General features: G+C 42.1%; 1 protein-coding gene across 2 annotated transcripts in view; it reads right to left on the bottom strand.

The window, feature by feature from the left end:
• adgra1b (adhesion G protein-coupled receptor A1b) overlaps nucleotides 1-26,815 on the bottom strand; it is a 185,236-nt gene that overhangs the window by 119,214 nt on the left and 39,207 nt on the right. For both annotated transcript variants that reach the window (XM_086180610.1, XM_086180609.1), the window contains exons 4-12: nucleotides 26,012-26,083; nucleotides 25,705-25,776; nucleotides 25,271-25,434; nucleotides 17,766-17,979; nucleotides 6,639-6,803; nucleotides 2,581-2,800; nucleotides 2,006-2,155; nucleotides 842-1,003; nucleotides 287-520 (exon numbers count right to left, since the gene is read on the bottom strand). In XM_086180610.1, the coding sequence (XP_086036736.1) occupies nucleotides 287-520; nucleotides 842-1,003; nucleotides 2,006-2,155; nucleotides 2,581-2,800; nucleotides 6,639-6,803; nucleotides 17,766-17,979; nucleotides 25,271-25,434; nucleotides 25,705-25,776; nucleotides 26,012-26,083 (1,453 nt within the window). The remainder of the gene's footprint in view (nucleotides 1-286; nucleotides 521-841; nucleotides 1,004-2,005; nucleotides 2,156-2,580; nucleotides 2,801-6,638; nucleotides 6,804-17,765; nucleotides 17,980-25,270; nucleotides 25,435-25,704; nucleotides 25,777-26,011; nucleotides 26,084-26,815) is intronic.

The raw sequence follows: 26,815 nt of genomic DNA, 5'->3' as shown, positions 1-26,815 counted from the left end.
GAGGGGAGGTGTTGCTTGCTGCCGCTGCTGGAGAATGCATTATATTGTGCCCACAAGCTACTGTACAACATATTCTGTCCCCTCTTCTTTCACACCTCCAACTGAACAGTGTCAAAAAATACAAAAATATGTAGCCTTAAAAAACCCCACAGGGAACGAGAAGGAGAAACACTAACAGAACAGTTTCCTGACCTCAGGCAGGATTCGGTGAATTTTGCGAACAGAGATGAGCAAAAAGAGCAGAATAGCATATTTGACAAAGTTTCACACCATTTATTCACCTTACCTTGCTGAGCTGGCCGGCTGGTGAGCTGCTGCTGTTGACAGTTTGGCATTTGAAGTTGAGTAACGATTCCAACATGCCATCACGCTCTCTGCCCGTGTCCTTGTCACTGTGGGAGGGGCTGTAAGGGAGGGCCGAGGTGGCCGACAGTGGGGGCTGCTGGAGTGCCGTGCAGGACAAGCCGAGAAAGTTGGATGGCCGGATCAGAAAGCCCTCCAGAGCTATGTTAGCGGACACCTGAAGAGAGAGGTGGACATCAGGCAAACTGGAGGAAAAGCAAGAATAATGGTTGGTTGAGGGAGGAGGTGCGGAGGTTTTTATATTAGCCATTAAGCAGATACTTTTATCCCAAGTGAAAGCAGAGGGGGGAAATAGATGAATTTGAGATGAAACAAAGAGAGGAAGCAATTTATCTTCCTCTTACTTTATTCCAGCTATCTACTGGAGCCACATTAACTTCTCATTATTCTGAGCTGCAACAAAGCTTAGGGGCATTTAGTCGGCTAATCAACCTTTGCCCTGGCTGAGTGTGGTCACTGTCTCTTTGTGTTGTCCTACCTTAGAGATGACCTGATTGTCTCCAGTCAGGGCCAGGTCAGCGATGCGCTCCACACACTGGACGATGCGAGTGCACGCTCTGGCCTCGTTCTGGGCCATCCACAGGATATGCTCCTCCACCAACATCATGTTACTGGCTATGTCAGATATATAGTCCCCCAGCTGCAGAAAGACACAAGGAGCATGTGCAAAATGACACAAACTGCATGCACAAAGCCCCTGTCCTCATACACACACACACACACACACACACACACACACACACACACACACACACACACACACACACAAAGACATCATACACATCAATCATGTCTACAACAACAGGCACATTTATAATCTCAAGTCAGAATTGTGAGGGAGGCAATGGTGGCTTCATTCATTATAGGGAGATTTAATTTAGATTAGCTCTTGCAATGGGGTGTAATTGCTGCCTTGGGAAAGCAGCTTGCTATTTACTTACTGTACTTTTCATTGTTACTTCATTTGACTATTCTTTATTGGATGAATGAGGGTGGCCTCATCAGCAGCGTCTTAGGGGTGATAAAACTTCAAGTATCTCCTAATAATATCGTCTCCCTTGTGACCTATGCCGGGTAATTGGACACGCGAGAGCTAAGCTCAGCACCCCTCCTCTCTCACAACCTGACCTTCAGCATGATGTAAAGTCCTCCAGCTGCCTCAGGCCACAGGCAAGAGATCAGTTCACTTAAGGTAAAACATGGCTAACCCAAAAAGAGATGCATCTTCATAAGCGTAATTGTCAGTCAGGCCCGACGGCGCCATGGGCAAAAGGGAAGCGTGTGAGGTGAGAAGTTAGGCTGCCTGATGGAAGGACTGAGGGCTGAAAACCAGCTGGGTCTTTTTTAGGCAGTCCTCGCTGTCTCTCGCTCAATGTCCTTTCCTGTTTGATCAATCACAGCTTGTGAAGGGCTATTGTTGCCTCAACATGAGCTAATTCCTGAGAAACTTCATTTCTTAAGGCAAGTCATTGCTTTCAGAGAGCTCCAGATAAATAGAATTGAGGCAGTAGCTTCCATTGTAAGTGATTCATAATTGTATCATCTGAGGAGAGAGTAATTTGATCTGGACCAGCAGTCTAACACATGATGACAACAGAAAGACTGCAATAAGGAGAGTAGGGAAGTCTGCGTTCACACTTACATCTCTGCGCTTCTCAACCAGCCTGGTCAGCCTCTCCACCAGGTGCGTGACATAGATGACATCCATGACATCGGTGAAGTGAGCCGCCCTGCTGGTGAAGGCCACTAACTGCTGGCCTAAAGGCTGAGCATTGGTGGCGTTAATGGTTATCTGCAGTAAAAAGGGACACATTTTGCATTACGAGGAGATGATGATCACACGGACCGCCATCACAGTTCAGCAGAGACAAAACATGAAACAACTGGCATGAAAGACCTCTGACAACATATCATAAAGCACTGTAACACTTGATCTTGGATTTGTAATCCCACAAGTGGAGTGGAACCAGCCTGTCATCAGTCAGATTATATGACGTATGTAAAAGGGAAAGCATGCATGATCTGCATGCTGATCTGCAGATGCCTACAGGCTACAGCTGAATGATGGGAGATGTTCACTTCTGAGTGGTGGGAAAATTAAATGCGTAAAAAGACAACATGTTGAGCATCATAATGGACTTTCCCACTAAAGGGTCAATTAGAGTTGATCCATTGGCAGTGCTGATCACGAGAGTATATAAAAGTGTCCACTGATACCTGGGTGAGCTCGTGCAATACACGGGTCAGTTCACTCGCATACGGGCACTGAGTGTAGTCCTCTTCATCCCACCGCCCCGCCCGGTCGCAGCGGCGCCATGCCTTCTTCTCCCTCTGGCCAGAGGGCTGAGGAGAGCTGCCCGAGGGGTGAGGAGCGGAGCCAAAGGTGGCAGGAGCGCAGGGCAGGAATGCCAAGATGCCAGCAAGAGTCTTTGGCCACCTGCCATGGAAAAAAACCTCAAATCATCAGGAATATACTGAGTTTAGGAATTTAAAAGCAAGGCACCAGATGGCAATTTCATACTCCCTGTACTTAGGAAATTATTAATTTGCATATTTGATTTACAGCTTACTTTAATTATTTTGCAGGCTGCCAGATATTTATACTAGATGATGTGTGACTTCTGACTTAATTACCTTTAAGTTATTTTCCAACTTTATTAATCAACTTTATTGTCTGTCGACGTTGTGCACAATTAAACTAAACATTTTTTAAGCAACCAAAGGGGCACGCTTCCAATTTTAAGTTTACTCATCATGGGGATTAACAGTGAGCCTAAAACAACAGGAACTCTAGAGGGAGCTTTCACAAGTCTGAACATTAACCCAAACAATCATCAGGGTTCTATTGGCGAGGCTTTGGAGATCACATATTTTTACAGAGTCTGCTGCTTCCATGGTGATCATTCACTTTTTAATCTGTCTCTTGCCAGTCCTGCTGCTGAAGTCCTAGAACAGTACTAAATTGTTGCAGTGGTCCCTCAACAAACTCCACAGATTAAAAATGGAGAAAACGGGTGTAGGATACATATAAAGATGCGTGACAAATTAAAGGCAAGAAACAACACAAAGTGCAAGTTTCTGGAATGAATGCTAACCTGAATAAGGTCATAGGACCAATGTACTCTTATCTTATTTGTTTTATTGAGGTGCGTTGTAGACGTAAAACGCTGTTAAGTTTTACCTTTTACAAGACATAACGTAGAAAAACTGCATTCGTATGTGCGGTCCAGCTTCCAGAGAGTGTTATACTCAGATCTAAGCACAATTTCCTGTTTTATTAGCAAGAAAACACTAACAAAAATTTCCAATGTGACAGAGATGGTTTCACATCAAATTCGGGAAGGAAACTCATGTGGGCGAGCGTCTTAAACTCTTTCATCTGACAACAGGATGATAGCAGGTGCAGGAACATGAATGGAACTTTCTATAAGAAAGTGATGTAAACACCTTGACCCAAATATCGTCTTATTTAGATGGACAATAGTCGGATTGTTGCCATCCATCTATGTCTCTCATTTGTTGGTTGAACTGTCCAACATGGGATAAGAGCATTTCACCCCAAGTCCCACATTAAGAATGGTTCTAGATTTTAAGTCAAACCACAACAGTAGTGTTTCTAAAAGCTACTTTTTTATCGAAAGGTTGTGAAGAAAACAAGGAAGAGTGTCGCGTGGCTGATATCTGAAACTGAAAGTCAGCATCAGGTCAGATTTAGGTGGAATACAGTATGCTGGAAAGAAGAGGAAATGCAGCCACAGACAAAACGGAGAATCACCTTGCATCTGTCTCACCCAACGTTATTTTTCACTTTCACATGGTGATAAATACAATGCGAAGTCACTGTGTTACTGTCCAGATGAAATTCTTTTTCTAAGTTAGACAGACGTTATGTCCAAATATTATTCTACTTCCCAGCATTGTTAACATGCCCCATATATACTCCCACATTTGGGTTGCTATGAGATCATCCTGTTGCAGGGATTTATTTTCATGGTCATTTTGGAGGCTGCATTTAATTGTGCTAATGAAAATACTGGCTTGGACAGAACGTCGGAAACACCTCTTGGTATAACCCATTCTCTTACTGCTTTGCCGTAAAATGAGAGCATTTGTGGCCTGCCACCCTCAAGTGAAATACGAGTCCCACTGAAAGTGCCTACATAAAAGGTCACCAACCATGTCACCACCCATCACGGCAATCAGTGACTCTTTAAGGGCTCAGTATCTTATTCGAGGATACTTCAACATGGTCACCGGGAGAAGTGGGGATCGAACCAGCCACCTTTCGGTTGCTAGACGACCATGCTGACGACCTCTTAGCCATGCTGCCCCCCTAAGATAATTACCACTGTTGTTTGTAGGACCATGAAGAGTTTAGAGACGTCGTTTTAAAGCAAGAAATGAGACAGGGCGATACATTAAGCAAATGGACTTTTTTTTTCATTTCCTAGCTAAAGTCCATTAGTGTTTCATTCAAATAAAACTCATTTGTGTGTAAAGTCAGTCAAAGATTCATCGTCCACTACATGAGTTTCCATTCTCCCACTAATAAAAGACCTTCAGGTTTGGTTTATGTTTGTTCTTGTGCTACTGCGACCTTCTTAGACGTATTGATCCATTTGCCTATAATCACAGGAGAGACATGCATCTCATATTTGATTGTTTTCTCCTTAAAAGCATAGGAATCCTACTGTAAAACTCCTCAGTAAAATATAATGTGGATGAAAATAAAAGAGGACTATATTGAGGAGACTCGTAATCTGTTCTGGGAGTAGAGACCTGCCATCTTTTTTTTCCCCCATCCCCAAATTCTCTTTTCTTCCTCACTGTTGGAGCAGCAGCTCCTACTTAGTAATAAATGGCATTAATTTCGCCCTCAACCAAAAATGGGGCTCATTTTCCAGCCCATTACTCCAATGCTCGAGCAGCAGCAATGCCTCTTTGCCTGCTGCAGTGGAAGTGGACTGTAAAGCACAGGGGCTACACAAAGAAGCACACACGACAATAGCACACCAACAGAGGAAGAGAAGTGAAGGATGTGATTGTGTGTACAACCTCAAGATTTCAAGCAGAGGATTGGAAAGAAAGGGTGGATGAATGCAGAGCTGGGGGATGTTGCTTTTGTTCCCTTGGTATGATAAACTTTACTCCTTGGAGTGTGTCCTCACCTCTTTATGTTCTTTCCTCAAATACACAGATAAGTAAGATTTTGGTATCACACAGTGGGCAGCGCTGAGCTCAGGCATGCCCTTGCAAAATAATGCCGGGGGAGGGGGGGGGGGGGGGTGACATGGGACCTCCTGCTTCGCATAGCAAACTTTTTCCATAACTTTTGGGCAAACATGCGAGAACATCCCTGTTTAACAGTCACACATTGCATGATCCTTGTTTTTATGAAAACGTGTCATTTTCAGTGTGTTTTTTGCAACAAGCTTGCTAGCTCTGGTGTTGCTGTGCGTCACATAAAAGGAAACTGGAAGCGGTGAAACATAGGACGAGTCCCACAGTAGAAGAATTGTTGAGCGTCTGGTTCACTTGTCAAACTGTCAACAGGGGTTTTTTTATCGGGTTTTGATTAAATGCCTGAAGGTCATTTCACACTGGCATGAGAATATTTTGGTGTTTTGTTTTGTTTTTTCCAAATTAAACATCAGCAAATACTGCAATTGTTAATTTCAAAGTGTTGTCTTAGAAGTGGTGGTTGCTAAAAAGAAACTACATGAAACGATAGATTCAGTAGATTACAGATGTAAGACACCGCAGTTGCATCCATGTTGCAGTTTGTGTATAGTAAAAAATACGCTTTGCACTTCTAACAATTGCATTTATGATTTGAAAATCATAGAAGTGGTGTTCATTTTTTTAAGATTATCTTGCTGAAGGAAACCTGAATATCTTGGATGCAAATATTATTGCAGTGCATACACTTTCCAGACTCGACAATTTTGGGCGGTACACTCGATGCAGAGTAGACCAAGTCTGGCTGATTTTTGTCAGGCACGAGCAAAACCAGCATGACGGCCCAAAAGATTTGTGACTGCACTTAACATGGAGAAATAATATCAGAGAACATGAGTGGGATTTTCTAGTGAATTAACTCATCAAGAGGTGAAACTACTCACATGCTGCAGATCTCCTGGGATCAGTTCTGAAAATCAATTTTACTGGTATTTCTATTATTTACATAGTTGGTTTCATACCTCAGGCAAGAAAGTCCTGCCGCAATTCCAAGTGAACCAGTAGAATAAAGCTAATAGAGATGCAGCTTGACTCACCTGAAGTCCCCCTTGTTGTTGGTGACTCTGTCAGCAGGGCAGTATGGCGCGGATGTCTCCAGAACTACTATCTCCATCTGCTGGGAATTGTTGCCACGGGAACTGGTCACCAGGCACTCCCAGATGCCGGCGATGCCCACATCGATATTAGAGAGGACGACCTCGCTGGAGAGGGAGTGCACATGTATGAAACTGGGTTTTCGTGCACATATTTGTCTATGTGGTGTGTGCAAAAGAGCATGAATAGTCATTGAGAAGGATTAGAGATGAGGTACTGTAGAGGAGGGGCTCGAGTTATGACTTGAGCTTTTAAGTTAGTTAAATGTAGGTTTAAGATGACTTTTGTGTTAAGGCTTGATTTTAAGGATTATTGTTGGATTAGGTTGTGGATTAAAATGACATATAGTGTGGAAGGTTAAAGTTGGAGCTCCAGTTTAGAGATTTTTGCAGTCAGTGGAAGTCAGATTCACATCAGGGCACAAGTAACAAAAAAAATGTGTGTTTCACAAAATCCAATTCATTCATGAGACCCTCGGGTGTGTATGAGTCTGCAGTGGCTTAAAATGTTGGCTGTGATTTGAGATGATCATTACTCATGCTTATCTTTCCTACTTTGTCACAGCGATTCCTATCTCAATGGAAAATGCCTGATTAAACAAAGAATGGTGAAACAGCCAATGCAGGCCATTTGCCAAAGCGACTAATCTTGAGGATTTTACTCCTCACGTAAAAAAAAAAAAAAGAAAGAAAGAAAAAGAAAAACTGTCCGAGATTGCTAAGCAACAGGCATCATCGCCATGGAAATACTACCTCCCTGAGAAAAGTAAATTTATTGATTTAAAAAATACTGTCAGATGTTGCCAAATATACACTATATACATATATAGATATGCACTTGGATTTAATTGGATTTAATTAAGCAGCTTTATGGTACAAGCGACAATATATTCACAAATATCTGAGTGAAGTTTTCAAATGCAATTTAAGAAACACTCCAAATTTCGTGAAAATGTGTTTTAGTGGGTATTTGGTGCCTTAATGAGCATATAGAGCCCCCTCTCTCCTCTCTGCAAGTATTACAGACCGTAACCGGACAGCTCCCTGCTAACGAGCATCGCTACAATGCTAAAACGCTAGCAGTAGGACAGTAGGGAAGTCTGTTTCAGAAATCCTCAGCTTCACTTTCGTCCAAAGCAATCTCTCATCTTTTTTAAATGAGCCAGTTTTGTTTGCTGTGAAAAACAGTTGAAAACTGGGAGATGCTGGGCAAGACAGGACAAGACAGGAAGCTAAAATGATCAAAGTACTGTAGTCCTGGTTATGATGAAATGCAACATTTGGTAATGTAACAGTTTTGGGGGTTTTTTTTCATGATGAAAGTTAAACACAACCCTACTTTTTAACACAGTGTGTGTGTGTGCGTGTGTGTGTGTGGGGGGTCTGGATCTGTGTCATGTACACAGAGGAAAGAAAAAAATGACGGACAATAAGCACATTTTCACAAAAAAATTCAGTGTTCCTTTCACAAATCCCATAAATGAGAAATTTATGACATGTTACTTTAAACATTATAGCCTAAGCGACAGGTTGGACAAGAGGCTGAAATCCTGCAGAATAAAGATGATTACTGGCAGATGATTGAAGTGCAGAAGCTCTAATCCTGGAGAAGCCTTAAGAGATGATGTAAGGGAATTATTTATTAAGATATCTTAAATGCCTTCATTTGGATTCTATACCATTATCTCCCTGTCTCTTTTGTGTTTGTGACAGGCCTCACATTGTACACACGCTTGACCTTTGTGTCCTGGTCGATACATAAACCCAACCGCTACAACACTCCTAACAGATAAAACTCCTTTGTCCTTTTCCTGGAATAGCTTAATGTAGTCACGTTGTGTCACACTGTGGTTTCAACATAATTAAAATGAGAATTCACGTTCAGAAACGTTGCCTTGCAACCTTACAAGCCTGTGAAGCTTGACAGTGATAAAGAATTAGTGGAATAACTTGTTTATTAATGAGAGACGTTTGTCTGCGTCTATCCCCTAGGCATCTAACAAATACATGACTCAAATACTTAATCGACACCATGGACATAGGCAGACAAGGCCTGATTTATTTTTCAATATATTTAAGCTGTTTTCACATCCGTAGGTTGATTCATTATAACCAGAAGTTCATCAGTTACCTTATTGCTGCTTTATATGTGTGAAATCAGCTTTATTAGTCCATTCTGAATGAACAGATAAACACAATAAATAAGAAGTGTCGTGTAGTCACCATGGCCTTGTTCAGACTGCAGGCAAATCTGATTTGTCTTAATTCAAATCAGTTTCTTTCCACACTTTTATTTGCAAGTGTTGTGACCAGAAATTGTTAACAACGGAGACACAAAAGACACTTGGAAATGTTATTTGAGCACCCAGAACTTCCAGATTGACATGTATCCATAGACATCTCATTCCGATATTGAGTCTGATTCGCTAAAATTTTAATTCATGGCTTTGTTCAGACTCCAGGTCCAAATCTGATTTTTATACACAGATAAATAGTTTTGCTAATATGACCAAAACCATATTTCAAGCTGGTTTGAAGTCTGATTCCAATCATTTAAGTAGACAACGGTCACTCAAGTAGGATTTCAAAGTGTCTCACTGAATCATTTTTAACTTGTGTCTCCGTGGGTAGTGGCTGCTTTACATTTGTTTGGTATGTCTGAGCAGAACAAATCTGATCTCCTCACTTGCAAATAAGCGTGGACAGAAGAAGATCAAGATTAGACTGAAAAAATAAATCAGGCTTCCTTGCGGTCTGCACAAGTCCAAATGTGGTTTGGCTTAGATTTACGAAAACGTAATATCATGTCTTTTTTTGGCTGTCCAGACCAAATGCAGATAAGATCTGGCCAAATATTAGATTGTGGTACAATGAGGTCTGACGTTCACTCATTTATCACTGGTGAGCTGCTTAATACACAGACACCATATATTGATTTCATCTTGTTTTCACTGAAAAAAGTGAAAATCCCCTCCCTCATCATGCACATAAGTGATTTATGGGGCAATTTACAATCGCTGGTTTGATGTTAATGCTTAAACCACAAACCACTGTGATTTTCTCCTTGTAGCCTTCATGGGAGTCAGGCCGTTGTCACTCTCACGGCTGCATATGCATGCAGAGGGCTGCTGCTAGTTCTTCGCTGGTTCATGTAAGAGACCGGTGGAAGTTTAGGGGGGGGTCGTGCCCTCATGCACCCCTCAATCAAGGCTCACCTCTTAAGCTGAACTTTCATTCTCTCCTTTTATTGAATTATCTTTTATAATGATTGCTTTATATTCGTATTTATTCCGTGCTTGCTTGGGTATGGGTAATATAGGTACTGCATTGATTGGTCTGTGTGTGACCTGTGTCTTATCAGTCACAAGATTGTGTGTTTTACATATCTGTGAAACATTTTTGTTTTTTTAACTGTACTATAGAGGTAAATTGGACCTGAATTTGATTAGACTTGATTTGTTTAATACCTATGTTTAAAAAGCAGGTAAAGAAAAAAATTGAATTAATCAGGCAAACAAAAGTTTTCAGTCATAGAACCACCGTAGCTCAGATGATCTCAGTGTACGAAAGGAGAAACCTGTTTGTACATGGATAAAGCTTAGCATTTCCAAATTAAATCATCTTTGTTCTCTGCTTTTTGTTTTCGGAGAACGCCAACAGAAACCAGAGAAAATAGTGAGATGTCCCTGTTTTTGTGGCTGGAGTTATGAAAATAAATCCTGTGTGTTCCACAAAAGCTTTCTTTTCTGATTGTTTTTCTAACAGGCCCTTAATCAGATTTGAATGCTTGACTCAGATGATGACATCCTGGATGACAGAAAAAGACTGTACGACTGTGTGTGTGTGTGTTTATACATGTAACGATTTTTGCAGGCGGATGATTACATGTTCAACTGTGCTAAAGTGCCTCTGGGCAATTTCAGCCAAATCAAAAGGATTTTGAACCATTTATTTGTTCTTACAAGTACTACAGTGTGTATCATAAGCTTTCGACATAATGTAAGACTGCCTCCATGCTTCACTGCATCACAGTGCAGAGATGAGTCACTGTGATGACGTCTTTATCTGGGATTTTCATCAAAAACATTTCGTTGTCTGTGAGATTTGGAACCATAACCCTACATAACCTTCGGCTCCGAGCCCAGTGGTTCTCTCTCCTGCACACACACACACACACACACACGCACACACTTCAAGGCTCTAGTTCTTGCTGTCTGTGATTTTCTCTTCTCACTGGTTTAAAACAACATCCTCCTTCCATGAGATGCAGCTACAGTGTGTACAGACTTTAAATTAAACCCTTTGGATTCAGTCGTCTATACCTTGGACTGAATTCAAATGCTTTCTAAAACTACACTACCAAACATTTGGATGAAAAAATGTAATAAATGTATATCTTGAGACCAGTGTTTACTGGTGTTACTCATACGTATACGCATGATATAAAGTAGGGGTCCATGGCACAAATTCACCTCCTGATGAGGTGCAACTACAATTGGAAAAACTTTGGATGTGGCCGTCATTAGGGTCATTATAAAAACATTTATTTAATTAAAGTCGACATCAGAGTAGGCAAAAGGTAGCAGATGATCAAATGAATACTATTGCCAAAAAATAGACTATCAAATACATCACAAAATTCATAATAAAGACATCATAGAAGATGGAGCTTTCTCTGTAAAATCCTCCACAAAGTCATAGATAAGTTCAAATCCACAGCTGGAGATCTCTATCAAAAAAGACATGAATACATTTTTAAAAAATCATGGAAGGAGAGTCCCGATTCACACCTTTATGGAAGCAAACTTTCTCCTGATGAAGACTCCGTCACACAATGTAGTTGCTCGTGACTTACATTACATTCCACTTATTGAAGAACCGATGCACATCATGAAATGTTTTCTTAAAACGACAGAACTGTTACTGTTGAATGCTTGCAATGGCCAGGACTGCAGGTTGCTTCAACCACTGACTTGAGCATTAAGTACCTTCAACTGCAGAATATGAAAATGAGTAAAAGGGCGATTTCTACAGCGGAAATCTGTGTTCTCCTAAACAGCGAGGCTCTCTGGAGTGGGACTTGATGGCTGATGGAATTATCATGTCTGATAAACTGAGCTGTCATCTGAGGAACCGACTGAGGGTGGTGTGATCGTACTGTGCACGCAAGTGAAAGGCCTCTAAAAATTATGACATAAATCAGGTGATGTTGAGATACAGTATAGTGTGATTTGTAGCACGCAATAAATAAATAGTCCACGAAGGGAGAAGGTCGGGGTGGGTGACGAGTAAAGAAAACCCTGGACTTTCCCACAGGAGCCTGCTGCTGGTTTCCAACTGGGAGTTTCTGATCAGCTGCTGTGAGACAAGAAAAAAAACAAAACCTCTCCCAAAGCTTAACCAGGTACTTACTGTGTTTCCAGAAATTATGACACTTGAAAACGATATATTAATTGCAAAGACTCCTTCACCAATCTTTAAAAAAAAAAGACAGTTTAGAGCCAATTAAAATAAAAATCTCAACCGATCCTCTTAAAAGCCACCAAAGGTCCCCAGGTGGCCCTCTGTCAGCAGAGCGTCCTCCTTACAGCGAGGCCTTTGCTACTTTGAATGTGGATGAATAATTTAATCGTGTGGTTTTTGTAGACTTACCAAATGTTTTCAGACCGAATCAAATTTTGATCGTTTAAATGAGTCAGTTGTGGAGGTTGCGGAATGCCAAAAAATATATTTATTCATTAATTTATTTGACGGGACTTGTGAAGTCAATGAGGTCAAGCTCAGCACTTTCAGAGTAATTTTCTGAATACTGATCAAATAATCATGATATACTTTAAGTGTTTGCAGTATACGCTCAATGGTAACATTAGTGAGGGTGATGATGATGATGATGATGATGATAGTGGTGTCGTGTACATCCTGTGTCATTGCATGTTTGCCAGTGAGAAAGTCTGAGCTGCTGCACTTGTCCTCTAACATTCTGAATATTCTGCAGAGGGGACAGTTACATCATCACTGAACATGGGCCAACTGCCTGAATGCTGAGAAATACACAGGGAAATACCCCCGCGCACACACACACACACACACACACACACACACACACACACCCTTCACTAACACACGTACACACACCCAGCCACCCACCTCTCCTCTCCTCTCCCTCTGCTGCACCCTCCGTCTCCCACCGCCAGCCTTCACAAAGGAGAACATCTCCACTGAAGGCGGATTCTGCTGCTGCAGCCTGATCACATGCGTCCCTGGTGTGCTGCTGCACCCATTCCAAACAAGCAAAGCTGAGAAAACCACCCAGCTCTGCTTTCTGGAGGATGTCTTTTAAATATTTTTAGAGGGGAAAATAAATTCATCCTCACATTGGATAATAAACAAATGAAGAAATTGCTCCAGTTAGGGAGAAGCAGTAGGGCAGGGGCACATCCGAGCCGCACACAAAGCACTGACCTACATCCACAGAAACACTGCGCCATTGTGGTTCCCCTCCCCCAGGACTCATTAGGAACATTTATGCTTGCACGCTGATATTTAACAATTTGTTTACATGATGTTGATTATGCGACTGCGAACTTTCAATCTGTCCATCTGCCTACCAAACTGGGATATCTCCATGTAAGCCTGAGTTTCGCATCACAAATACACACATTTTCCACGCAACATTTTGATTGGTTCGAGATGCCAAGATGGAAAACATGTATGTCGGCATGCATATGGGTGCACAAGTGCATAAATCCTGCAGTACATTAATAAATGCCTCGTTTATACCCACCCATTAATGCATATATGCTGTGTTAAAGGCAAAACTTAAGTTGCAAAAGACCAAGGTCCAACATGGAGGAAATCGTCTGCACGATATCCATGTGGGAAATTACCAACTCAGGTGTTTTTTTCAAAGTTCCAATTTGTCTGACTTGATGTCAGTTACACCATCCAAGATGGCTGCCTTTGTCCTTAATGGGAAGAAACATTTATTTCTACATGTCATTCTTCTTCTTGTGAGTATTTATTTTTTTTTACTGCTTGGCAAACAGTTTCCCAGCCAGCGCCACTCACTGATCTGGAGTGTGTCGTCTGAGTTGACTGCGGCATAAATGCAATGATGTCAGAAGTCAGAAATCTCCAGGTTTGAATTTTGATGTCAGAGTTGGCGGCCACGGTCTCATGAATATAGATTCATTTAGACTTGAGCTTGCTTTAAATAGCTCTAACGCTAGTTAAACCGAACTGACATTTGTTAACTGAACGGCCAGCAGTAAACGGAAAAACCAAAAGCAGAATGCTGCACTAAAGCTTAGAAAACAAGACGAAACAACAAAAAGCGCAACGGCCAAAAACAGTTTAAAAGGAAACATAACAGAATGCATTTAAAGGTGATTTGGCTATAATTGAAAGAAAATGAAGTTGGTATTTACTACCCAGAGCAGATAGTAAAATTAAATTGAATGTAAAAAAGGTATGAAGAGATCACCAGCCGAGACAAGGCGGACAGATATGCTTTTTTTCCTTTTTAAATAATATTTCCAAAGCAGGTTTTCGTTTCGTACCCTTGATTAAAAATGGAGAGGATGAAGAAAGATATATCCGAATTGTCTGCTGCTGTTGGCTACAGGGCTCTAAAATGTTTGCTTTATGAAACATGATTCACAAGTCCCTCTGGTGCCGCTAGCCGAGCTAATACTGGGAGTTTGGCCTGACAACATTATTCAGCAGAAGTCTGGCCCACATCATAGAGCCCCCAGGCCTCATGGGGAATGTTTTTTTTCCCTTTTTTTTTTTTCCCTTTTTCTTCTTTTTGTCCCTGTGAGCAATGTAAATGGATCCGCTTTTCATCCCACCTGCGCCAGTAAATAATAGGCTTTAATTACACAACACAACGTGAAAGTAGGAGGGACCCAGAAGATAGAAGATGACACAAAATAAATGACTGAACAAAATAATCTATCTAAACATGTTCTGTCTGGTTCAGCGAGCAAAAGTGCGTATCATGTGGGAAATGTGTATTCTGGCCATTTACAGTCAGCCTGAGTGAGAATAAACCAAATTTAGCAGCAGCAAAACATGCAGGGTTCACCTTCAAAGAGGTCGCTTCACTGAGGGCTTTGGCGTCTTCGCTTGTATTGCTGCAATACTGTGCGACAAATCCAGACGCCGGCTTTAAGCGTGCTCGCGCTAAATCCTGTATATTCAGTCTTTCCCCTCCGATGGGACATCAGCCTCGGAGGACATTTACGGGAGGTGAAACGTCAACACCACAGTAATGACTCATATAGTTCTCTGTGGCTAAACAAGCACTGATAACGCCTGGCGTGTCAAAGGCCAAAACACTAGTTAGATTTTAAGTGTTTTCTTTCTTTTTTTAAATAAGGAGTAGTGAACCAGTGAAGTCATAGGTCTCTAATTTCCTGTGCAGTCGCTCAACGCTGCAATTTAGGATACAGTATGGGGTCCAGGCACAGCAGATTATTTGTGTTGGACCGAGCTCTGTTTACATTCATCAGGTATGAAAACCATTTCTGCTGCTAGCAGGTTCTCTGCAGAAACAAGACATTTCAGGTGCCAAGATAAACATGACCTGTAAGGGTTCCACTTTGGAGAGAATATTGCATTATTTGTGTATACTAGAAGAGAGCAGCAGGTAATTGCAAGCAGGGCCCTCATTAGAATGCGAGCAATGAGAAATTCATCAGGGCCCGAGGGAGACAGGCTTGGAAAAGAAGTCGTCATTCTAGAGAACTGTTTGGGAGTGGAAGACACGAGACAGGGTGGGCACAGTTTGTGCTTGAGAACGGAAAGATAGAGGGTCAGTTAGCGAAAGAAGTTCCCTTAACACTGACTTCTAATAATGGACAACGAGGAGGACTTATGTCCTCTGTGCCGACAGGCTTCCAGGTCTGAAGCAGGAGACTTCAAAAACTTCACCCAAAAAAAAGTGTATTATGCCTTTCAAGTACACAAGTGGGTGTCTGAAACCCACAATGACATTTTTAACCCTCCTGCATCACTTTTGTGTTACACCAGAATGCAGAAAGAGCCAGCTACGTGTGTTTAGCTTGAACAACAACAGCTGAAAAGTTTCTCTTTGCAGACTCATCATCCAGTATAATCCACATTTTCTTTAACTGGCTGGACGTTCAGCAATCAACAAACTTCGATTTAAACTAAAGAGAAACTAACTGTAACACTTCTGGCTCTGCGCTACTGTGCGGAAGAAAAAAAACAAAAAAACACAGCTTGCTTGTACAGAGGAGTGCAAGCAAGTTGGGTCAACTGAAGGGGCTAGCAGGTCACACTCCAGGCTTGTTAAAGGCAGCACCAGAGTCTGGCAGCCCTAAAAAAATAACCCACATGAAGAGGCAGGACAACGATCTGGCAGCACATGTAGCAGACAACTCCACACAGGAGAAAAAACAAGAACGCTACCGTATTGTTCTATTTCTCGTAATTGGGATTTGCCTACAACTCTGGACATAACTCAGGACTTCAACCCTGACCATGTAATCTCCATAAATTCTGCAAAAAAACAAACAGTCTGTATTCCGCTTCCTTTTGAAGCGGTCATGTGGTACAGCATTCACATTCAATTTAGCCTATTTCTCCACCAGTCGCCTTGAAAAATTGTGTGTGTGTCTGAATAAATGAAAAAAATAGCTGAATTTGTATGAAATATAAGATCATATGTTTTATGTCAAATTCTTGATTTGCAAAGTAATTTGTAAACGATAGAAGCTGTCCAGTAGGTGTAAAGGAGTAAAAAGCATAATGTTCCTGTGTAATAGAAACAGTAGCACCTAAAAAATTGTAGTATACCGGTAGTTCAGTTTGGTACATCAGTACCAGGAGGCAGTTACTTTTGAATTCAGAGAGTAGGAGTGGCGATATCTTAATTGACCCATATTGATCAGTATCTCAATAAAAATAAACTGTGCAAAGAAATAGCACAGCAGAGACACTGAAACATCCCTTAACGATCTTTTTTCTACTCTGTAATGCAATTATTCAAGGGAGAGTGTTCACCACAGGGATCATTGTGAATGTCACTGTGCTCTTACATAATAAAAATAGATAAATATTGACTGTTTGTGGCATTTGCTGTTGGGGAAATGGTATGCCTTCCCAGGAAAACGAGCTGGCGTACTTATTGCTGAATAAACCACACAACAAGAGGTGTTCTGGCCCTGTTGACACGGGGAAACGAATCGCTGTCAGCGCCATCAATATTTATGCTTGAGAGGCCCAGTCAGAGAAGGCGGCAGTTAAACTAATCAGCAGCGATGTGCTCCTGCAACTCCATAGTTGCCACAGCATTACATCAAAAGCATGTATTATAACACACATACACAAACACACACACACACACACACACACACACACACACACACACTTCCACATGCACCAGTGATTAAAAAAAAAACAAAGACAGGAAAACATGGGAGGCTTGCGGCAATGTCTTCGATCAAAATAAAATGAGCGAAAGCTTCCTGGTTGACTATCGGCACAATTATGCTTCAGCATCTGTTCCTCATAGCGTGTGATCAGCCAGAGCTTCGACGGCGCTGAGGGATCGGCCGGACAGCCGGCCTCAGGAGACGAGCCGCAGATTTCTCTGAGGTGTTGGTACACTGCCAAGCCAATTCTGTCCTGTCCTTTCAGATCCTTATCAAGGGCGCCAATAACAAAAGGTAAATCTCAGCTCCCACTGGTGAGTGAGAGATGCAGAGGGACAGGGATATATGCACATATTTGCATGTGTGTGTGTTTGTGTGTGAGAGCTGCAGTCACCCCCTGTGACTATGGCTTCAATGAATGAATGAGGGTGCGTGCCTTACATCATACTATATTCTGCAGTGTAACCTGATGAGAGATCATGCTTATGCATCTTATTTGCATGTGTGTTTTGACTTCATCTGCTTGCGGGGACTTTCAAACAACCTTAGGAGTGTGTGTGTGTGTGTGTGTGTGCATCAGTGCACTCAACAGCTCTCATCAGCATTCATCAGCTCAGATTTCCCTACTCATCCTCCCTCCCTTCTTGCCTCCCCTCCCCTCTGTTTTTACCTGGTGAGCAGGCAACAGTCGTGAAGTAAGGTTTCCTCCACATAGACGCCACGGTCTTCCTGCGTGGTCACAACATGACCGTTGTGATGCCAACGAAGCTCAACTGAAGGGTCCACATATGTGGCGGTACACTGTAGGGGAAGTCGGTCCCCTTGAAAGACCAGCTGCCTCTGGGAGGGGATCAACTGGAACAGGGGCATCTCCAGAGGTCCATCTAAGAGATGACGAGAGGATAAAACAGGAAGGTCAGCTTATAAACCTTCCCTTCCCCCCTACTGAGGCATGTAGGTAGAGGTCATGCGTCCATCCTTGAGAGAAAATGAGACAGCAAATGAAGGCTGTAGGGGGTTACTGTTTTGTAGGATTTCTCCTGTTGTGCCTGTGGTGTTAACATCTACAAACGCAGCAATACATGCATGACTTATAAGCATATCAGACCCATATCAACCATGTATACACTCCATGCTCTTGCTCACACAAACACGCATGCACCCAAAATAATAACAGCACACACGCACAAACATTCAGTCAAGGTCACTTTCCTCCCCCGTGGTTCCCACATGTTGTTGCTGTTGCGGTGTGAGATGAACAGCAGCTGATAAGGGAAAGCAGCCTTGAGCGCTCCTCTGGACTCTCCTTGACTTCTTACATGTTCGCCGTGGAAGCCTGCCGCAACACCAGTGATTGGATTACTTACCTAGCAGCTGGATAAATCCACGAGCCTTTTGGCCAGAGAATATAAAGCTATGATAAGGACGCGATTAGACGACAGGGGAAAGTGTTTGGTCCGAGTGCTAGAAAGGGGGAGGAGGTTTTGGGCTTTGATTTTACTGCAGATACATAAACTGAGGAAGTGTCTCATCACCATGAACCCGCAGAGATATTCCAGTGTGGAGCCATGGATTAACCCAATGGCTTGCCAGCTCACTGCGCCACCTCTGGAATAGAGTGTATTCGGTAATAAAAGGCATTTTGTTGGACAGGCTCCAAAGACCTAATGTAAACAAATGCTTTGCTTTGGCCTGTATTCCAAACAACTGTGGATGCTGCTACCATCTGACATGATAAAGTCCTCCATGCCTCCATGCACTGGTTTGAATTAAAAACAACAACAAAACAGAGAGCGCCATGGTGTGTGATCTGCTCAATGTCTACAGCTCACGAGTTAACATTTCCATTCAGGGAGATGGAGCACAGATGTTTGTGGTAACATACTGTATATAGACCACTAAGCAATCACAACCATTAACACACGCAGAGCTGCGACCTCAATTTTCTCCATATGTGAGTAATCATGGGTGTGTAACCTAAACCGCAGCACTCATGAGCGTGACATTACAAACCTGCCGCTAATGTTGCGTCTTCCATGATGACATATCTGTGTAATTACTCAAGCTGACCCTGTTAGAGTGTTAAGACTCCATGATTGTCCGCAGCAACAGTAGCTGAGGCTTTGTTATCTCCTGCGGGTGACACACAGCACAAACAGCATGGGGGCCATTGACTGTTCACTTGGCTGATGCTGATATTGTTGAAACAAGGCTTTGAGCCAAGGATCAGAATGTGGCTGCTTGTACTTGCCCGTTGGACACTGCCACAGCAAAATGCAATTAATGGTTTTATACCAATGTGTGTGTGTCTAAAAAAAGGAGAGGAAGAGAAATGGAGACAGACACGACGAGATATGTACTCCTCTTTGTGTGAATGCGCTGTGTGTGTGTGTGTGTGTGTGTGTTACCAGTTCAGCTTAGACAGCAGAAAAATAACTGATAAACAGTACCAGGGCTTTGTTGTGATGCAGAAAAGCAGTCTGTCTGGAGAGAATGCCAAAGGCAAGCATGACGTATTTTTGAGGGCCAACCCAAAAGTTAGCATCTCTATGGGTTCCCTTGACAAAAAAAACCTGGAGGAGATTTTTTTTTCTTTTTTTTGGATTGTCGCAGAAAATAAATTGTGGTGAACTGGAAGTTTTCCTTATGGATGAAAATCTTAATAAATGAACACTTGTGATGATTTTGAAGTGTAAAGGCAGTTGTAAGATGTACAAAGCCACTGTTATGCTATGAGGGACCTACACCACAGATTAGGCGTGTGATGAGGAGGTCTCGCCATATTAAGACATGATGATATTTCTCGCATCAGTGAAAAGCTGTCTTACAGAGTCTTCTATTGGTGACCTGTGGAGGGGAGCAACATGTTTTTTCTCCGTAGTGTCTGATGAAGAAGAAGGAGAAGGAGAAGAAGAAGATGCCCCCCACCACTTTTAAGATTTGCGCTGCATTGCTGTGTTGTTCATTCCCAGAGGAGATAACAGGCAGACAAGACACAAAACATACGTAAGCACCTTGAGAGGGGAATGCCTGACACTGCAGCAAACACAAGCACTATGCGAAAAAATGTTAACAACTATAACAGCTATCTGCTATGTGAAGTAAACAGTAAAAGGCCTGACAACGCTGACAAATGCCATCGCACCTCAGTTTTCACAATCAAGTGCTAGAATCATGGGAACAACAACAACAACAAACAGCTGCATTTTCACTGCTGCTAATAGGAAGCCATTTTTTTTCTGGTAAAAGATCGAAGATTTTAGCAACTGCTCGACACACTGGAACCGTGATACGACGCACATTTTGCGCGCATGGTGGTCCCAAACCTCTATAAAAGATACCAGGGCGCAGGTTGTAGATCCCGACAGAAGCAGAAAGCACCGCCATAACACCTGATGGCTACAGGTACATTTAGCTATATCGCAATTCAAAGATATTGTTTCAGGTCGTATATTTTGTCATTGAAGTTTCCTTAAAAGTAATGTTAAACAATGTCACTTTCTGGTGAACCCAATATCATCTTGAGCTGAGTCATCACAACCCTTCCACAGACGCATGACATCATCTTCAACACGACTCGCTTTGCACTTCTGTTTTCCCTGTGATCCGTTTTAATTTCCGAGAAAACCTCTGCAGTCTTATTCACCCTGTTAGCAAGTGCTGTTTTACAGACACATACGAGTTTTGAGTGCTGTACAAAATGTTAAAAACCCCGTAGTATGTAGTATGAACCCCGAATCTGAATTCAGGCATTTAGCAGGAAAGCTACAATCAATTAATTTCTTGGTTTTGAGATTCATTTCTTCACCACTCTATTGAGCCTGGAGCGTTCCTCCAGATACAGAATTTCAATATTAAAAGTGTTTTCTTATTATTTTGATCCATACCAAATGGGCTCTGAAGATGGAATGAGCCGATGAAATCAAATCAAAAGATACTGTTGGTCTCATATCTGTCTCAGTAATCACTATCCTTGTCTGTCATTGTCATTTTCTCAAAGGAATTGATTTTAAAAGCAGTGTGTGACTGAAATTCAGAGTCCCGTGACAGGCTCTGATGAGTTACGTTTAATGATATCGTAAGCCTTGCCCATAGAATTTATTGTAATGGCATAGTGCCCATAAAAGGCCAATTGCAGTGCTGTGTCATCACGCAGTGGACAGGGATATAGAAAGGAGAGCTTTATACTGCCGTATATAACATTACACGTACTTTATGTCTGTTCCAGCTCAGCAGTGTGGCTATATGAGTCAAGCAGACGCATGCCCTGACCCTCACACAGGAAGCACCTGATCCTAGCAGGAAGCTGCTTGCACTCCAGCGTTCCCCCTAATTTGTAAGCAGCACCTGACCTGTATCCTCTGTGGGACAAGGGCTCATTGCATGAATGTATAGTACAGACATCTGCTACCCATCAGGCTGGAGCCCTAGTAGAATGAAACAGATGAATCTTCTGTGGCACATATTCATACAAAAAGGGGAAAAGAAACCCTTTGGAGCAATATTAATACTTGTTGAGTGTGGAAGGACTATTTCCATCTGATCCCATCATTTTTCCTGACAACAAAAAGCGCTGCATCAGGTGCTGAGTAATATCCCATCCACTGGGGTTAACAGGTACAACCGCTCTTCCCATACAAAGTAAAGCCAAATTACAATACAACCATCAAATATCAATAAAACTATGGCTATTAGAGCGCTGCACTGTGTCTAAATAGAATGCCGAGTGAGTGAATGAAGGATGGAGTTGTGCTGTAGGGAGGAGGATGGATCCAAGCATGGCGAGAGCAGGGAGACCAAACGTTATCACGGTAATCCCATAATGGATGCTTCAGGGCCTTAAAGGAGCGCTCCTCTTCCTGCCACTGGATTCCACTCATGGCTCTTTGTCTGTGGATTGCACAGAATTACTCTGCAATTGTTTGGGATTGTTCCGTGTAAATTAAAAAACACACAATTAGGATTATATAGACTAACTACAGAATGCCTGCTGTGTGGCACAGACGTCTGTGGGCAAACATGCATCACACAATGATTTCGTTAGGTTTTTCTGCATCTTTCACATCAGTGTATCTTCATATAATGTCCCCTCCCTTCGCACAAACACACACGCACACACGTCTAAACGTGCACACATTCGGATCCCCACCTCCAGCCAATGATTTTTCTCATTCCAGAGCAATATCCCCTGTGTGAAGCAGATGTAAGGAGAGGAGGAGGATGATTCTATCATATGAGATACAATTCCCCTGTGGACCGCAGCATGGAGCAGGGAGATAGAGAAACGGAGCAGAGACGGGGAGGAAGGGAGATTGCCTGTCTGTTACCAGACTTTCAGAAAAAAAAAAAGACTCTTGGATCTCTCTTTTCATTGCAGCTAACAGCTTCCAGTGAGTAAAGAGGCCATTTTGTTCCGCTTAAAAACTCTGTTTGATGCACTCTATTTGGATAGGCACTGGAATCCGAGGTCTGTCTTAATCATTTAGTCAGCAACAAATCAGATATTAGTTTCTCGTTATGATAAGATAAATGCCATGTCCCTCATTGTTTATTTCAATACATCATTTCTTCAAACAAGTCATGTACTCTATCGGCATGCAAAAAGTTTTAACATGGAAACTGTTTAAACTGTCCAGTGGAGGTAGGAAGTGTTAGTGAGCTGTTTTAGCATCTGAATAAGGTGAGAAGTGCAGTGCTGCACATAAGTGGTATTTTCCCTTTACTGTGCCACAGTGGGAATAAGGGGGGCATTTGCAGCTGTATGAATGAGTAAGTTTTGAGGTAAAGTCCCTTAAGGATTCCTAAAAAGTCTGTGTCATGTTGGGACCAACTTTTAAATGTGATGGCTCTCTGAATGGGTGTGAATGACTGCGATCTGCACCCTGACATGTCCACGTATCTTTGAGTCTGTATGAGTCTCTTAATCCTCCTGGAAGTGCATTATAACCTTTGGAGAAGTCCGCAATTCTCAGCCTAGTCTTGCGAGCTCAAAAGTTAAGCCCTGCAGCCACGTCTGGATCCACTCTTATCAAAACCTCCTTTGAAAATTTGGAAGGAACCAATTCAAACGCCATTCTCCCTGCTCTTTTGCCACCCCAAGTAATGCAGCTTCAGATTGGTTCTCAATACTGATGATACTGCCGGCAAAATAGAGCAGTAGAAATTTTTGTCTGTACAGGAAATGACCGGTGACGGTAACATTAGTCGAATAAATACAGATGTAAGTGCAGTTACAGCATAAATAGATTTAATAACAGCAAATAAAAAGGAAGGAAAGTATGCACTCGTGGAATCTCTCTGTGGTAAAGACTCCACTCTTGCCCTTCTTCTGACTGGATTTGGCATGTGATGGTATGACATATTTTGTATTACCAACTGTCTGAAGGGGCCTGTCAAAGTACTACCAAAGTAAGGTAAGTACTCCACCCTCTCATCGTGGCTTTAGACATTTTAGTTTTAGTCTTGACATACTGTAGCAGCAGAGCTCAACATTAGAGCCTAACCAGGCTACAGCTGGTCATAGGTTAGAGCAAGCAAGCACACACACACACACGCAGTGAGTCCACTGACCATTGAGCTACTTCAGTATAACAACAAGCACCTGAAGTGTTAAGTGCCTCCTTGAAAGCATTTGAAAGAAAGCATTCCTTGGAAGAATTTTGAGAGGTAGCTGAGAGTCAAGCTGATTTGTGGATGATGTGAACGAGCAGCTTCCACGGCTCAGAAGACCAGCGCAACCAAAAACCTGCACATACACAACAACACCAGACTGCTTGCTTTCCGGAAATTTGACACTAAATCATTGCCTTTATAATTAAACCTGTCATGCATAGCTTCAGGTGGAGAGATAGCAGTGTAGAGGAAAACCTATTACCAAAACACATCTACTTAATCATGTGCTTATTGTGCACTTGAAAATGTTATGCTGCTAATGAGAAGTCTCAGCAGACCATCTTACGCAATAAAGTTACCCCCAATCTTACATTGTAAATACATTATGAGAAACTGTTCAACCTGGCTCTATCTGAAACAACTGATTTATTGCGTCTTTTATTACTTTTTTATATTTGTTATTTATCACAAAAAAGGAATAAAATCCCAACTAAAACAAAATGCAGAGCATTTATTGTGCAGGAGAGGGAAGAAAACTAAGACCAGGTATTGAACTTAAAAAAACTAACGAACTGATGATGGAAAAAAAAAAAAAATCTTTCGTCATATTATGCATTTTCTGATTTAGTTTTGGTTTTAAATAAAGGGATTCATGATGTTAACAGATCTGGAGAGACGTTTATGAAATTTCATGACAACCGAGCCCCACCATGTAATGTATGCACGCCTATCACAACAGCACAGTCTTGATCTTCAGGCTCTCACCAAAACCTCTCTTTCTGAAATCAGTTCACATGTCCCTTGATAGCTTATGTAGATGACGATTCTTAACTGTTCATTCAAAACTGATACCTGCATATCTTAAAAATATCGAGACAACTCAAAGCCTCTCCAGGTGAAGGTTAAACAGTGGTGCGCTACATTTTGCCATTGTTCTGCTAGATAAATTCAATATTGTGAGAATATGGAACCAAAATTTCAGACTTTGCATTTGACAAAAGCAGTTCAACCTGTTGGTTCTCTAAGGAGCTATAGGATGCCAGGTATTACTGTATGTCAGTCATATCAGCAGAAGGACTCAATACGCAAACTATTTGGGGGTTGTATAGATACAAATGTGAGTAATTAAGTACCAGTATCATTATATTATAGCCATAATTAAAAAAAAGCTAAATGTTTGAGATGGATCTGGTCAATCCACTGGCAGAAATACATCAAAAACATGTAATTCCCTATTGCCACCAGGTGGCATAATGAGAAATTTGTTCCAAAATTTTATACCATCTTCTTTGGCTCATACTACACCCCTCCATCATGCTTGGTGCAAATACAACTTGTAGTTTTGTGTAATCCTGCTGGCAGACAGACAAACACCACTGTAAACATGACCTAACTAACTAACAGAGCTCGTACCTGCAAGCTAGGTAGAAGTTCATTATTTTTGTATGTTGTCTGCACTGGATAACAACATATTTGGAAAGTATACGGCAAATCTATCCAGGTTTTACTCTAGTTCCTTTAAAATTTTAAGAAGTTAAAATTGCATGTATTAAAAGTTCTTACCGCATCTGAGTTGCTGCTCACGGAGGTTGCGAAACTCCAGGCCGTGGAGGTGGGTTGGAAAAACACACACCGTGTCATTGCCAATTCTCACCGAGTTGCTTCGAACCCAGAGGAGAAGCCACTTCAGCTGGCAGTCACAGAACAAAGTCTCGGTGCTGAAATGCCTGGTGGGAAAACCAGCCTGCAGTTACAAACAGTTTGTAATGTGGCCGTGCAAGCACAGGTGTAATGAATAAGACAGGTAAAGTTGGCTCATCTGTCAGACCCGTCGTTATTGTCATTAGTTACACCTGTGACAGTCGACACCGTGAAAACAACATGTATCACTGGAACCTGTGATACATCATAACTTTAATTGGTGTGTGTGTGTGTGTGTGTGTGTGTGTGTGTGTGTGTGTGTGTGTGTGTGTGTGTGTGTGTGTGTGTATCCTTACAGCACTCGAAGAGCCACAAGATGTGTGAACAGTCCCATGGTCAGAGTGGAGAAGATGTTCCCCGACAAGTTTCTATTGGAGAAAAGAGTGCACACACACACACACACACACACACACACACACATACACACACACACACACACACACACGCAGGAGTTCAATAAGATGCAACACTTCCCTTTCACATTGCTCTACAGCATTTTGGTGTATATTACTTCAGTCATATCCAAGAGCACATTCTCTGCAGACCTGATGAATATTCATCATCAACAAGTAACATGTATGTTTTCTATGAGGGATTACTCACAGTTTGGAGAGGTTGCCCAAATCAAGAAACATTTCAGAGGAAAGGCAACCAATCCTGTTGTTGGACAAGTCCCTGTAAAGATCAAAAAGCAAGCACAGCACATTTTATACTTATATTGACATTATTTTTGACTGATATGGCAGTCAGAGTGAGTGATAATGGAGGGCACATGTGTTTTAAGTATTATCGATCATTCAAATCAAACACCGAGAAGGTAAACATCGGTGTTGCTGAACCAATGCAATGTTCATTCATCTACTCGACTTACTGGAAAAGCCTGCGGCTTCCACCCTGACCTTTTGTAACATTTTACCTCTTGCGTAACTGTTGCTGGCACACACATACACACATGTGCAAGCTGCAGAGGGCTACGCGAGCGGCTGAGCACTGTCGCATCTATGGCTCCATGCCTCCATGCTCTGTAATTAAAGACCTGCTTTGCTGGTGCAGCTGTGGGAAAATAAGCAGAGCACTCGTGTAATCACCAGTTGGGGAGCACTTAAATTAGCACTCTGCTGCTCCCCAAGCCTGGCGCACACGCGCCCCGAATCAGCACGACGAACTCACTGCCTGCATCCCTGCCAGCACAGATCCCACTAACTATCAGGCTGCAATCATGTCACTCAGTCAGAGGCCTATATGTGGAACGCCAGGATGAGAGTCATCCTTGAGTTTAGAGTTCACCAAACACAGCAAAACTCATTTCTTTCTGCATCTTTACACTTCAGTTTAGGAAACAATTTCCAAGTTGTAAATGATTTTGAAGAGCAGTGTTTAAATAATGTCTATTTAAAGTCATACAAA

This window comes from Aulostomus chinensis, chromosome 16 (assembly GCF_037954235.1).
Source record: "Aulostomus chinensis isolate RoL2024-O1b breed Wild chromosome 16, RoL_Achi_v1.0, whole genome shotgun sequence".
In the NCBI taxonomy this organism is placed as follows: Eukaryota; Metazoa; Chordata; class Actinopteri; order Syngnathiformes; family Aulostomidae; genus Aulostomus; species Aulostomus chinensis.
Note: the sequence above shows the minus strand (reverse complement) of the source record. Positions and strands in the feature narration are given on the sequence as shown.